General features: G+C 38.9%; 1 protein-coding gene across 1 annotated transcript in view; it reads right to left on the minus strand.

Annotated features, from left to right (window-relative positions):
- Positions 1 to 1,593: 1,593 nt before the first annotated feature.
- LOC117496782 (zinc finger and BTB domain-containing protein 24-like) overlaps positions 1,594 to 16,238 on the minus strand; it is a gene marked incomplete at its 3' end in the record, with an annotated part of 48,397 nt that continues 33,752 nt past the window's right edge. Inside the window, exon 5 of the mRNA XM_034148536.1 lies at positions 1,594 to 1,925. Coding sequence (XP_034004427.1) covers positions 1,594 to 1,925 — 332 coding nt within the window. The remainder of the gene's footprint in view (positions 1,926 to 16,238) is intronic.

Raw genomic sequence — 16,238 nt, forward strand, 5'->3', positions numbered from 1 at the left:
AACTGTTGACACATTGTTTTTAAGTTTTAGCAAAGTAACACGTTCTAGAAAACTAAAAAAGTAAGTTTCACCAACTCAAACAATGCAAAAGTTGACTAAACTCTTAAAATTGCTTGGAAACTGTTGACACATTATTTTAAATTTTTACAAAGCAACAGTTTTTACAGTGTTGTTTTCTATAACAAACTAGATAAAACGTTAAAGGTGGGGTAGGTAATTTTGGAGAAACCAGCTCGAGTGCGCTAGAATTTGAAAATACACAGCCGGAAAAAATCTGCCACTTCCTTACAGAGCCCTTCCTCCAACACACACGAACGCGCACATGACCAATGAGGGAACGAGATAAGTTTGTGCACAGATGGAAGGCTGACAGGCAGGTAGGCCATCCAGTTATTTTAGCCGGGCCGGCTAAAATGATTGGTCGTGCTTTTTACAGTACTACGGCTTCCACAGATGACATTTTTTTATGGATTTTTTGTCAAAGCACTTAAGATATTCATTGCTATCGGGATGTTAAGAGCATTCCATGGAATATAACAAAAAGTGTATCTCGAGCCGGTTTCTCAAACTTACCTACCCCACCTTTAAGTGGGTATGACACATTAATAGGTTTTTAAATGTTAAGAAGCCCTGAGACGCTGTTTCTTGCAGATGTTGCGTTTTTGCCCCCTATGAATGTTGTGCAACAATGCTAATCAAGCCAGACAGATTTTTTGTCATGTGTGAACTGTCATAAGACTTATTCATTGTCCTCAGCTTCTGTTTTATGTGTTCAGCTGAGCTGCTGATTGGAGGCTCTGCCTCTCCGTTATCCTCAGTTTGAATTTCATTAAGCTGTGAGGACTGACGACCAACACACTTGTGTTTTTTTAAATGACTATGACATTTAAATATTTTGTCACAAACATTGCAGCTGTATATTTCCCCTCCTGTGTGGACTCTCATGTGTGTCTTTAAATTTCTATTCAGTGCATAAGCTTTCTTACAGACTGAGCATCTGTATGGTTTCTCTCCTGTGTGGATTCTCATGTGCTCCTTTAAACCTCCACTCCGTGAAAAAGGTTTCTTACAGACTGAGCATCTGTATGGTTTCTCTCCTGTGTGGATTCTTATGTGTTTTTTAAAACTGTCACTAAATGCAAAAGATTTGGTACAGAATGAGCAGCTAAAGGGTTTCTCTCCTGTGTGGATTTTCGTGTGTTCCTTTAAACTTCCACTCTGTGAAAAAGATTTCTTACAGAGTGCGCATCTGTATGGTTTCTCTCCTGTGTGGATTCTCATGTGTTTTTTTAAACTTTGACTCAATGCAAAAGATTTGGTACAAACTGAGCAGCTAAAGGGTTTCTCTCCTGTGTGGATTCTCATGTGTCGCTGAATATTTCTTGCATATGTAAAAGATTTCGTACACACAGAGCAGTCAAATTGTTTCTTTACAGCACTACGGCTTGAATCACTGACAGATTCATGTCTATTTTTCAGTGAGTTTGAGCCTGACGCAGGTTTTTTGGTCTCCTTCCAATCAGCACTGTGTTTAGTGTCAGGTTCAGAACAGTCTCCAATGTCATCCTCAGTCTTTGGTTGTAAACTGCTCTCTGGATCCGAGTTCCTGGCTGGTTCTGGTCCTCGACAGTCATCTCCATCAGCTTCTGTTTCCATGTGTTCAGTTTGTCTTTGAAGAGGCTGTGAGGACCGAGGTTTCTCTTTATCATCTTCACTCTTCACAGGGTCAGGAGTGAAAGTGGACTTGGTGATATCAGCCTCCTCCAGCTCCAGAAGCTGCTCTCCCTCCTGAAAGATCCTGAGTTCCTCCTGTTCCTGCTTAATGTGTGGGGGGGGCTCTGGGTCCTCCTGGTCCAGACTGGTGATCCACTCCTGCTGGTCAGGGATAACCTCTTCTTTAACCACCACCAGCTGCTGGACATCTGCAGGAAACAGGAAACACACAGTCAGACAAAACTGTTAAGTGTTAACATTTAAAAATCTAATCACCATTCAAATGGGAGACATTTTGCAACCTTAATTAATGCCTTTGTTTTTATACTTTCATATTATCTTTCTTAGTCCCACCTATTGTGTATTTTTGTTGGCTCAAAACACCTTATGTAGCCCAACCCCGTTCCACTTCCAGTTAAAAATGAAAAAGGTTGTTTTCTTCTGGTTTAGCACTAGCTGCAATGTAAACAATGAATTGTATTTGGGATCGTTCACAGATACACTGCGCCTATAGAATGGTAATACTACAAATATATTTTAGGGCCATACCTATACAAAACATGTCTGTGATTTTTTTTGCCAAACAGATCACCCATTGTAGCCATGCCTCATACTGCTCATACCCCTCTATTCCAGCCCTGTTCCAAAAAGGCTGATTCTGTGACCGTAGCTTTAAAACAGCTGCTGCTAGCCACGCCCCTGTGTAGCGTCACGCAGCTTTCCCCTGCTAAGAGAGTTTTCTACCGGGAGAAACTCAGCTAAACGCTGTCGTGATTAAATGCCATATTATGCTCCAAACCACTTCAAGCATTATTTCTGAAACAGTATGGAGCTCAAAACTTTCTCTCTCGCAGGGTTTACACAAGGACATTACGTTACACATATTCTCTCCATTACAGCATTAGCTCTGAGTGTTAGCGATGCTTGCTAATGTAAACACAGACCATATTACTCCCAAAACACGCCGCGCATTGTTTCTGATCCAGCACATAGCTTGACATGTTGTTTCTTAAGTGTTTACTGCTAGAACAGTGCCATTATATGTATTATATATAACAACTTTACTCTTAGTGCCTCCTGCAGACATCCTGCTGAATACACAGACACACAGCTGCGAGAGGGGATTCAGCTAGACGACTGTATACGGGGGACGGACACGGTTGGGACGTGTCACGTGTGCTGGAGACGATAGGTTGGGACGTGTCACGTGTGCCACATTTCACCAATGACGTCACAGGAGCCAAATCCTGGATCTGCTCATTTGCACCCCGCATTTCTTTTCTTTTTTGAGATGTGGGTAAGGACGAAAAGAGAGAGGGTTGGATTTTCTGAAATGTTGCGAGTCTTCTTACACACCGGGGACACATATTTATTTATGTATAAAATACATCAAAAAGTGCATTTTGCATACTAGGTCCCCTTTAATTAAAAGTATGCAAGTATTTGTTTAAAATAAAAGTGCGCAATACACTACTTTTGAATTCATTATTTAATTGTGTGCATGACAATGCAATTAATCGCAGAAAATCATTTGATTAATCATGATTAAAATGTGTAATCGTTGCCCAGCACTAATAAATTGTCAGAAGTGTTACCAAAGACTTTAACGTGTTACCAAAGAGTTTAAAGCAGGGGGGTCCAAACTTTTTTTCACAGAGGGCCACATACAGAAAAATATACGAAGGGCTGGGCCACTCATAAAGGTAGGGATGGGTACCGAGCCTCGGTATTAAACGGGCCCCCGGGGCTGAATTATTAAAGACTGTGGTACTGTTAACCTGTTAAGCCCGAGAGACCCCGGTACCGGGGCACTGCCGCAATATCTTGCAGGAAACAGTGTGTGAGGGCATGTTCATTTAATAAACTATGAATGTTTTATATCCATGTAACGGGAAGAAACTCATCTAACTGATCATTTTTTTTTTTTTTTCAAAAGAAAACCCACAATGTTCACACTGAGCCTCTGAATTAGCAACGAGCAAAAAATGCTAACAGATGACTGCACCGAAAATCACTCACAAAACCTTATTATGTATCTCTTCTCCACATCCATGACATCGATTCACATCGTGAGGTGACACAGAATCTATGGGTACCCTCATTATCACTGAATTATATGAATTTGCGACGTTATAAACAAAAACAGACATCAAAACAGGTGACGCTAGGTAGCTAAAAATGCTAACATTTTTACCTTGGCTCTGTAGTCTCTCCAAAGTGGTCTTCAATGGCATTAAAACGATAAAAACGCTGAAGTTAATCCATAGGTTAATCCAATGTGTCTGTGTCCCTTTGAAATGATTTCTGATAATCCATGAGCAAACAGACGGATAATCCATGCTTTTACGTTTCTAGATGTCACAGCTAGACTGTAGCTTCACTCTAATGCAAAACTGCATGCGCGAAGCCCCCACCTTTTCTTTTCACAATGAGTGTGTGTGGGGGACTCCCCCTTCGATTCTATTGGCTCTTACGGTCAGAAAGAGGTGTCAACCATCAAAATCGAGCAAGGGGGGCCAGAGATATGGAACATCTACCCAAGTGACCCCAGAAGTGGTTTCTTTGAGCTAAATCTCTCTAAAAAGGTCAAATGTCAATCTTGATACAGGGTACTTATTATATGTTGTACTTTGGATTCCTAAAGCTTTTAGTCTACCTTACCATCATCCAAGGGTAGTTTTCACTATAAGTAAAAAAGAATTTTTGGACGGACACTATAATTACAGTTTTTTACTATGTAAAATCTGAGTTTTCTTTAAAATAAAAAACATCTATATTGATTCTGACTTTTCTACATCCAACTCACAGGTTTATCATTACTTTGAGAAAAAAGATTATTAATTTAACCCTTTTAGAAGGGAAGATATGGTCATTTGTTCTGGGAATGTCATTTTCGAGCCTGAGACCTGAAAAACAGGCTCAGGGCTTAACAGGTTAAGCTCCGACGTTATCGGTCTTTTTATCGGTACTGGAGACATGTAAAAAAGATATGTCATATGTATTATTGCTACACAAACATTATATTGCAGTTTTAGTGTCGCCAACTCTAATACGCAAAAAGCGTGCAAAATGCGTCTTTTTAGTATTTTGGATGGTTCCAATCCAGACGAGAGATCTCTCTCCCCCGCCTGCTTGCGAGGGGGCGGGGCAGTTTACACACGCAGCTGCTACATGCAGCAACACACACACACGGAGGAGATGGCGGAGATAACGCGCTCCGAGGTGTGGTTAAACTTTACCCGTCTTGAGGTGGACAATGCTTGTTACCAAAAGTGCAATAAGAGTTTAGCATGTAAGGGCGGTAACACGAGCAATTTGTCTAAACATTTTTTTAATTTATTTTAAAAGTGGGCTTATTAACACATCAATGCTACTGTGTAATATATTTGTAGATACATATTTAAGAAGTACAACATAAGAAAAGCACAAGTTTCATTTGTGGGCCATATTTCATTATACTTTTTGAATTGGCTGAGGGCCAATTCAAAATGGCCAGCGGGCCGCATTTGGCCCCCGGGCCGTACTTTAGAAACCCCTGGTTTAAAGTGTTAATTAAGAGTAAAGGGAACAGACCTGCTCTGTGTATCCGAAGCTGAGGCTGTAAAACAGCGTCCAGTAGTTTCTGGAGTCTCTCGTTCTCCTCTTTTGAACGAGACAGCTCCTCCTCGTGCTCTGCTATAGTCTTTTCAAACAGAGCAAATATATCTTCAACAGCAGCAGTGAGTCGCTGCTTCTTCAACGACAGCAGCATTTGGACTTTACTCATGTTTACTAGATCACCTTTTCCTGCAAACTCCGTTAAACACTGACTAGTGATGCTAACGTGTTTCCAGCTAGCATGCTAAACTAGCTCCTATAGTCCGAGTTCAACGCTCCAGAAAAAAGAGCACACAGTCCATTCAGAGGTTTATCCAGAAACACAGATGATGGATCCGTAGTGCTGAAGCTCACACACACTTTATCGGGAACACAGAGAGAGAGAACCGTAGCGACGAGACAACACCTCAATCCAGGTTCTTCTTCTTCTTCTTCTTCTTCTTCTTCTCTTTTTAATGGCGGATCGCAAACAGCTTTTGGTTGCATACCGCCACCTACTGTACACGAGTGTGTATCATCATGTCATCCCTCTAATAAACCAGCATATCGAAAACATAAAACTAAGAAACCATAAAATAAATTAAAAATTAAAAAAAAAAAAAAAAATCATCCATGATCTATTCTAACCTACTGTTAGATTATTCTCCCTATCCCAGTTTCCCTCAAAAAGGTGAACAGTGCCTTTCTGGTAGCTCTTATTCCTTCTCCTTCTGTTCCCAGAATACCAGCTACACTCCAGTCCCTCTCTGCCTCTAAAACTGTATCCCTTAATTTTCCTCTTTCAACTCTATAGGTGACACAATGTAATAAAATATGTTCCACATTTTCCCTAACTCCACAGTTCCCACACTTGTCACTGTCACTTTTCCCCATGACATACAGCTTACCATTCAATGCAGTGTGATTTAGTCTGAGTTCATGATTTCCTCCCTTCTATTTCTTTCTTTATAAATATTAATTGTAATTGTCTTTTGCACTTGATGATACTCTTTGCTTTTCTGGTCTTTCTCCCACCTTTTCTTTTTTGGATTTTGTTTCCAAATGTTTAATATGAGTTTTCCATGTACATTTACTATCTAACCGCCCCAGATATTTAAATTCATTGACCTCATTCATCGGCTTTCCATATAATGTAAGCTTCTCAGTCTCCATCTTACGCTTATTCGTACATTTCATGAAGCAAGATTTGCTTGCTGACAGCTTGAAACCCCAGTTGTATGACCACTTCTCCACTTTCTTTATAGCTTTCCCTATCTTTTCAAACACATATGGAACATTTCTTCCCCGTATCCATATGGCCCCGTCATCTGCATATAGCGCAGATTTTATGCATCCATCCGAATTACTAAAAATATCATTTATCATAACGTTAAATAATATCGGGCTGATTGAACTCCCTTGAGGAATACCATTTTCTATACTGCACTCTTTTGAAACCTCTGCCCCTACTTTAACTCTGAATTTCCTGTCTGATAAAAAAGCCATGATCCAGTTATACATTCTCCCTCCAACACCCATTCTACTCAATTTGATGAGCAACCCATCCCTCCACATAGAGTCATACGCCTTTTCAATATCAAAATATACTATTGCCATAACCTCTTTCATTTTCATTGTCTTTTCAACCTCATTGCTTACTCTTACCAAAGCATCAATTGTGGATCTTCCTTTACGAAAACCACTCTGAAAATGACTCAGTAACCCTCTCTGTTCTAAGACGTGTGATAGTCTATGCACTATCATCTTCTCCATCCATTTACACAAGTGTGATGTAAGTGCTATGGGTCCGTAGTTATTCAAGGTTCTTTATTGTCAATCTGACATAGCTACAGAGTAATTATGCAGTTGAAAATCTTATGTCACAGGCTTCTCCAACAATGCAACATAATAACATAATAACAATAAGAGCATGAGCAATACAAAAATAATAATAGTTATAAAAATGAAATAAAGTTATGATGTGGAATAGTGCATTGGGATTGCATTAGTATTGGGATTAGCAGGATCCTTCCCTGGTTTATTAAATGGCAGAGCATCTCGATCCAGGTTGGAAAGAGCTGGGAACTTCACTTCTTCTTCTTCTTTGGTGTTTATTGGCGGTTGGCAAACCAACTTGTAGGTGCATTACCGCCACCAACTGGACTGGAGTGTGGACAAGAGACTATGCAGAAAAGAAAGGAAAGAAAATAAAAAATAAATACAACTCTAGATTATTTGAAATGTATCAATTTCACTTAGAAACTTAATAATTTCACGATATATATTGCCTGATGTTTTCCCTAACAGCCCTGATAGCGAAAAGTCATGATATTTTGCTTTCTTCAGTGTCTGGAAAAGCACATTTCTCTGAGTACTATATTTCCTGCAAAGCAGTAAAACATGTTCGACAGTTTCTGGCTACAGTGTATACATTTTCCGGTTGGATGCTTTCCTATTATACTTAATGTATGATTGAGACCTGTATGACCTATTCTCATCCGAGAAATTACATTTTCTTCCCTTCTTTTAAACCCCACCTTCCTTCCATCCCCCACATACCTTTGAATGTTATCCTTCCTGTATCATTAATGTCCCCATGTTCTTGCCATGTTGTTTGTGCATATTTCTGTATGAATGTTTTAACCTCCGCTTTGCTAAGTGGAACTTCTGTGTTTGTGTTTGTAATTCTGAGTGTTTGTTTGGCCAGAATATCCACCTGTTCATTACCCTACACACCAACATGAGCAGGAACCCAGATGAAACAAGTTGCTATGCCTTTGATTTGCATTTGATATAAAATGAGAAATATTTCATTTATTATGTCCATTCCAAATGAAGATCTGCCTGATCGTATACTCGATAATGCTGAAAAGCTGTCCGATGCAATTACACTGTTATGTATTTATTTCTCCTCTATCCACTTCAATGACAATACCAATGCCAACAACTCTGTGGTGTATACTGACACATGGTCTGTAACCCTTTTCTTTATATGTGTATTACTCACTGGGATATAAACTGCTGCCCCTGCACGCCCTGTCTCTGGATCTTTGGAGCCATCTGTAAATGTAATTGTTGAGTCTGAGTGATATTTTGCAAAATAATTCTGGACTATGCGCCCCATACTGGTAATAGTTCTTTATTTTCCTTCAACTCTTTTTGTATATTGAGGTCTACACTTGGCAATGGGAATAACCAGGGTGGAATGGACGAGATTGGAGCTGTGGGGCAATACTGTATTTTATTTAAACCTATACTTGCTGCTTTAACATCACAAATCCATCCAAAACTTGTTAAATGTGACTCATTGTGCTCCCAGCAGTCTTTCAAAATACTCTTTGCAGGATTATTATCACAATGCCCCTGAAGGTTTACCCAGTATGCCAACATTAACTTCACTCTTCTTATTCTTAACGGCATTTCTCCCATTTCCACCTGTATTGCTGATACTGGAGATGTTTTAAAAGCTCCACTACAAATTCTCAGGGCCTGAGCTGCTGACATGAACGCTATACATCCAGAATACAGATCTCACTCGCTCCCCACTCCTGTCCTGCCAAACACCGAAGTACATTGTTGACCTTTATACATTTATTTTGAACTTTTCCTATATGATTACTCCATGTTAGCTTTCCGTCAAACCAAACACCAAAGAAATGTTATTGTGTTTACCTGTTCAAGAGGTTGTTCATACAGTTGTAATTATACAGGAGCAATTTTATGCCTTTTTGAAAAACAAATGACTTGAGTCTTAGCTACTGACAGTTTGAATCCCCATTTATTTGTATATTTTTCAAAACTTATGTTGGTTCCAACTTTAGTCATTACCGGATAATGATCGCTGCCCACTGTAGTTTGCTTTACCACATTCCATGTACTTATACCTGCTATAGCACTAGATACAAATGTCAGGTCGAGTACTGTTTCTATATTCTTCGTGCAATTATATCGTGTTCCTTCCCCAGTGTTAATACACACTAGCCCATGGTCATCTATAAATTATTCAACTACTGCACCATTTGCATCTGTGCTACTGCTTCCCCATAGCGAGTTATGTGAATTAAAATCCCCACACCATATTACTTTGTCTTGCAGTGAACCCCCAGCATCCTCTAATATACTTTGATTTAATTTCCCACATGGATTATAATAACTATAGGTCCTCTGTCATTCCATACCCTCATAACTATTGCTTCATGATCTGTACTTACATGCATAACTTTGTAACTTATACCACTCTGTATGAATGTTGCAACTCCTCCCCCTCTGCCAGAGTCCCTATCTCTTCTAACTGCAGTATATCCCAGTATATATATTAGGTTTCTCTCCCAGATTGCCATATATTGTTTGAACTCTTGTCCATTTGCAATTAAACTTCTAGCATTCCACTGCAGTACAATTAACACCACCAGGATGAACCAGTCCATGTCTGAGATTGTTGGAAGTCATCATTTAGGATATTTTTAACATTTTCCCAGTGCATCCCTTTCACATCAAGGTACTTCTCAGCTGATTTGACAATTATTTAGATTCTTTCATTCCGGCTTTTAGTCTGCGCTGAACAGACAAAATGGACAAATTGGATAATATATTGATTTCAAACCATGTCAGTGGGCTGCAGCATAATAGATATTTGAAAGTGTAATGCACGAGAATCAGTTGATTGTTACCAATAATGATCCACATTATAATCTGGACATGCAGAAGAGGCTAAATTGCTCACAAAACATTGGAAAAGTAATCTCGCTGTCCTCTACTCATCCGTCATTGTTAAATGTATGCTCCTCCTCACTTGTCGCTTCTGCCCACTTGTCGCTCCTGCCAGTGTATTACAAATAATTCAGTAATTTAGTTAATTTCACTTTGAAGATAGATAGATGGGCTTATTAAGCCTATCGTTTTGTGTTGAACAGCACATGAACAGAATGTAAATGCAACCCTGGGCTCAGAAGGCTGCACCTGCAGTTCCTCTCTGACTTCCATCACTTTCTCTCTTTCTCTCTGCCTGTCCCGTATATATCCCTTACCAAAGCTGAGCTTGGACTGATAGTCTTTTCACTATATCTGTGTCACTGAAAAAATAAAACAATACAATGTTATCTCCTCAACCTTTTACTCAAATTATAATGAAAGAAAAGCATTGAAACTTTCGTTAAAACCCTCCTGTTATATTCGTTTTTTGTAACAGCAATAATATTCGTGGGTCAATTTGACCCAGTGCATGTTTAATTATCCAAAAATGGTCAGAAGCCCCAAAATCCAGATTTTTTTTGTACATAGTTTGTACCTTTTATTACTATCAATGAAATCAATATTTAGTGCAATTGTGTTATTCACCTCTCACAGATCATGGTTCCATAAGAATAAGTCATTCGTTTTTCACAAAACATATACATTCAAACACATTTTTCTATTTACATTGGAAAAACCTTGATATAAAATACATTAGTTTTGCATAACATAACATTTTTTAAATTACTTTTAAAATGTTCCAACTTTTTTTCCAATTGGTTGATGTTGATAAATAGAGACGAGACACCTCTTCTGTTCAGGGTCAAATTTACCCGTTCACTTAGAATCAAGCCAAATAACTCATAAGGATTTGTATTGAAAGTATTTTATTGTAACAGCAATTAAGAATGTGTGTGTGTGTGTGTGTGTGTGTGTGTGTGTGTGTGTGTGTGTGTGTGTGTGTGTGTGTGTGTGTGTGTGTGTGTGTGTGTGTGTGTGTGTGTGTGTGTGTGTGTGTGTGTGTGTGTGTGTGTTCGAGTGGGGTAGTGTGTCCCCTTCAAGGCTCCACTTTCACTGCCAGGTGTGGGGTGTCTCTCTCTCTCTCTCTCTCTCCGTCTGTCTGTCTGTCTGTCTGTCTGTCTGTCTGTCTGTCTGTCTGTCTGTCTGTCTGTCTGTCTGTCTGTCTGTCTGTCTGTCTGTCTGTCTGTCTCTCTGTCTGTGTGTGGAAAATTACGATATATATATACCGTATATCCCATTTGAGCCCTCTGACCCCTTCTAGCCTCCACTTTCACTGGTGTGTGTGTGTGTGTGTGTGTGTGTGTGTGTGTGTGTGTGTGTGTGTGTGTGTGTGTGTGTGTGTGTGTGTGTGTGTGTGTTGAGTGTGAGTGTGAGTGTGAGTGTGTGTGTGTGTGTGTGTGTGTGTGTGTGTGTACATACATTCTGACCCCTTTTAGCCTCCACTTTCACTGCCGGGTCAGAAGCTGTGGCTGCATGACAGGACGACAGGATCTTTAAAGATGTCATGGCAGACAGTAGCAGAAATCTTCCTCTAATCTGGAAGCCATGTTGTCTGTGAGTGAAGCAGTAAACTCAGCAGCAGCCGCTCCCTGTTCCCTGAGACTTCCTCTCACTTTGAGTCTTTGTTCTGGTACAACTGGGAAGAGTTGTGTTTGGTAAAGTTGGATCTTATAGTGTGTATGTGTGTGTGTGTGTGTGTGTGTGTGTGTGTGTGTGTGTGTGTGTGTGTGTGTGTGTGTGTGTGTGTGTGGTGTGTGTGTGTGTGTGTGTGTGTGTGGTGTGTGTGTGTGTGTGTGTGTTCGAGTGGGGTAGTGTGTCCCCTTCAAGGCTCCACTTTCACTGCCAGGTGTGGGGTGTCTCTCTCTCTCTCTCTCTCCGTCTGTCTGTCTGTCTGTCTGTCTGTCTGTCTGTCTGTCTGTCTGTCTGTCTGTCTGTCTGTCTGTCTGTCTGTCTGTCTGTCTGTGTGTGGAAAATTACGATATATATATACCGTATATCCCATTTGAGCCCTCTGACCCCTTCTAGCCTCCACTTTCACTGGTGTGTGTGTGTGTGTGTGTGTGTGTGTGTGTGTGTGTGTGTGTGTGTGTGTGTGTGTGTGTGTGTGTGTGTGTGTGTGTACATACATTCTGACCCCTTTTAGCCTCCACTTTCACTGCCGGGACAACACATATGGCACCAAGGCCTTTCCTTAAAGGAGATAACAGACGTCAGAGTAGATCATAAAACGTCACAGAGCAAAAGGTTAGATATCTAGAAGAATTATTCCTTAACACCAACTATATTTGATAACGTTTTAAAAGTTGTCAAACATGTCTAGAAATACACATATCAGTTACACCAATCCAACATACAGCATTATAAGCAAAGATAAATCTGCCTTTTTGTGGTTGTAGTTTTTACATAATGAAGGATCCTAGGAGATTGAGTCCATGGCTCTGAACACAAATCAGAATGTAATCAGCAGAGTTTTTTGTCTTGTTATATTTCATAATGATAATTCTACCTCTACTGTCACTTTTCACATTGAACATGTGCTCTTTTATTAAATAAACTAAATGCTACAGATGTAGCACTCCAGATAAGACTTCAGCTTACAGCTTCCTGCCTGCTTCCTGCCTAAGACCTGCCTAAGACCAGCATCTGGGAATGTTAAGCCCTCCCACTATTTTCCAAGAGGGCGTTGCCAGATTTTCAATTTCAGGATTTAACCAGGAGATGGCGCTTCATTCACAAATACAGAAAGACAACTTTTCATGGACTTTCAGTTTTGTTTAGAAGAGCATTTGAACACATCAATATTTTAGATCAAATAAAATATATCTAATCTTGTAATTCAATAATATATAGTCTTTATATATTAAATAATCATAATAATAATGTAAATGTTTACTTTACACTTCTTTATTTGTCATGCGGTCTACCTACGCTGTAAAATGTATTATCTCTTCGATTTACACACGGCATCTATTGCACTTCTGTCCATCCTGGGAGAGGGATCCCTCCTCTGTTGCTCTCCCCGAGGTTTCTCCCCATTTTTCCCTTTGAAATGTGGGTTTTTCTCTGGAAGTTTTTCCTTGTACGATGTGAGGGTCTAAGGACAGAGGGTGTCTTTTTCTCATACTGATATTCTGAACAAAGTGCTGTTGTATTTGCTGTAAAGTGTCATTACTGTAGGGTATTTTTATTATATGTACAGCACTTTGGCTCGACCAAAAATCGTTTTAAAAATGTGCTATATAAATAAAACTTGATTTGATTTGATGCTCATACTTTTACCTTTACAATCGTTTGCTTTAATATGCAGTATATTTTTAGTATATTTTTGTGTTTGCTTCCTCCTGCTCCCTTTCGGACACATACTGTATGATTTATTATTATTATTAATATGAAGATATTTTTAAGATAAGATAAGATGTTACTTTATTGATTGAACATTTTAGTTTAGAATGTGCTATCCCACAGTAATTCAGAAGGCTCACAGGTCACATTCCGACCATTATTTAAAACACTGGGTGCTTTCATAGTAATGATGAGAAACTAAGAAATAAGAAATGAATCAAATTAAAATGTAATTATCATATAGTGTATTGTATTATTAAGTAATATCATACATTAACCCCATTATAGCAGATGCCACATTGAATGGATGAACACATTTATGCATCAATAATTACAACAGAGTATTTCTAAATACAAGTTGTAAAAATACTAGGGCTGTCAGTCGATTAAAATATTTAATCGCATGATTGTCCATAGTTAATCGCGATTAATCGCAAATTAATCGCACATTTTTTATCTGTTCTAAATGTACCTTAGAGGGATATTTTTCAAGTTTTTAATACTCATATCAACATATGAGTGGACAAATATGCTTTATATGTTTGTTTATTATCATTTGAACAATGACAACTATTCTCATGAATATTAAACACAACAACCTCTGAACATTAAAAATATTCGCCTCAATTCAACCTGGAACCTCTCTCATACAATAATACTGTGTGTGTGTGTGTGTGTGTGTGTGTGTGTGTGTGTGTGTGTGTGTGTGTGTGTGTGTGTGTGTGTGTGTGTGTGTGTGTCTGTGTGTGTGTGTGTGTGTGTGTGTGTGTGTGTGTGTGTGTGTGTGCGTACATTCTGACCCCTTTTAGCCTCTACTTTCACTGCCGGGTCAGAAGCTGTGGCTACATGACAGGACGACAGGATCTTTAAAGATGTCATGGCAGACAGTAGCAGAAATCTTCCTCTAATCTGGAAGCCATGTTGTCTGTGAGTGAAGCAGTAAACTCAGCAGCAGCCGCTCCCTGTTCCCTGAGACTTCCTCTCACTTTGAGTCTTTGTTCTGGTACAACTGGGAAGAGTTGTGTTTGGTAAAGTTGGATCTTATAGTGTGTGTGTGTGTGTGTGTGAGTGTGAGTGTGAGTGTGAGTGTGAGTGTGAGTGTGAGTGTGAGTGTGAGTGTGTGTGTGTGTGTGTGTGTGTGTGTGTGTGTGTGTGTGTGTGTGTGTGTGTGTACATACATTCTGACCCCTTTTAGCCTCCACTTTCACTGCCGGGACAACACATATGGCACCAAGGCCTTTCCTTAAAGGAGATAACAGACGTCAGAGTAGATCATAAAACGTCACAGAGCAAAAGGTTAGATATCTAGAAGAATTATTCCTTAACACCAACTATATTTGATAACGTTTTAAAAGTTGTCAAACATGTCTAGAAATACACATATCAGTTACACCAATCCAACATACAGCATTATAAGCAAAGATAAATCTGCCTTTTTGTGGTTGTAGTTTTTACATAATGAAGGATCCTAGGAGATTGAGTCCATGGCTCTGAACACAAATCAGAATGTAATCAGCAGAGTTTTTTGTCTTGTTATATTTCATAATGATAATTCTACCTCTACTGTCACTTTTCACATTGAACATGTGCTCTTTTATTAAATAAACTAAATGCTACAGATGTAGCACTCCAGATAAGACTTCAGCTTACAGCTTCCTGCCTGCTTCCTGCCTAAGACCTGCCTAAGACCAGCATCTGGGAATGTTAAGCCCTCCCACTATTTTCCAAGAGGGCGTTGCCAGATTTTCAATTTCAGGATTTAACCAGGAGATGGCGCTTCATTCACAAATACAGAAAGACAACTTTTCATGGACTTTCAGTTTTGTTTAGAAGAGCATTTGAACACATCAATATTTTAGATCAAATAAAATATATCTAATCTTGTAATTCAATAATATATAGTCTTTATATATTAAATAATCATAATAATAATGTAAATGTTTACTTTACACTTCTTTATTTGTCATGCGGTCTACCTACGCTGTAAAATGTATTATCTCTTCGATTTACACACGGCATCTATTGCACTTCTGTCCATCCTGGGAGAGGGATCCCTCCTCTGTTGCTCTCCCCGAGGTTTCTCCCATTTTTCCCTTTGAAATGTGGGTTTTTCTCTGGAAGTTTTTCCTTGTACGATGTGAGGGTCTAAGGACAGAGGGTGTCTTTTTCTCATACTGATATTCTGAACAAAGTGCTGTTGTATTTGCTGTAAAGTGTCATTACTGTAGGGTATTTTTATTATATGTACAGCACTTTGGCTCGACCAAAAATCGTTTAAAAATGTGCTATATAAATAAAACTTGATTTGATTTGATGCTCATACTTTTACCTTTACAATCGTTTGCTTTAATATGCAGTATATTTTTAGTATATTTTTGTGTTTGCTTCCTCCTGCTCCCTTTCGGACACATACTGTATGATTTATTATTATTATTAATATGAAGATATTTTTAAGATAAGATAAGATGTTACTTTATTGATTGAACATTTTAGTTTAGAATGTGCTATCCCACAGTAATTCAGAAGGCTCACAGGTCACATTCCGACCATTATTTAAAACACTGGGTGCTTTCATAGTAATGATGAGAAACTAAGAAATAAGAAATGAATCAAATTAAAATGTAATTATCATATAGTGTATTGTATTATTAAGTAATATCATACATTAACCCCATTATAGCAGATGCCACATTGAATGGATGAACACATTTATGCATCAATAATTACAACAGAGTATTTCTAAATACAAGTTGTAAAAATACTAGGGCTGTCAGTCGATTAAAATATTTAATCGCATGATTGTCCATAGTTAATCGCGATTAATCACAAATTAATCGCACATTTTTTATCTGTTC

Source organism: Trematomus bernacchii, unplaced genomic scaffold (genome assembly GCF_902827165.1).
Source record: "Trematomus bernacchii unplaced genomic scaffold, fTreBer1.1, whole genome shotgun sequence".
Lineage (NCBI taxonomy): Eukaryota > Metazoa > Chordata > Actinopteri > Perciformes > Nototheniidae > Trematomus > Trematomus bernacchii.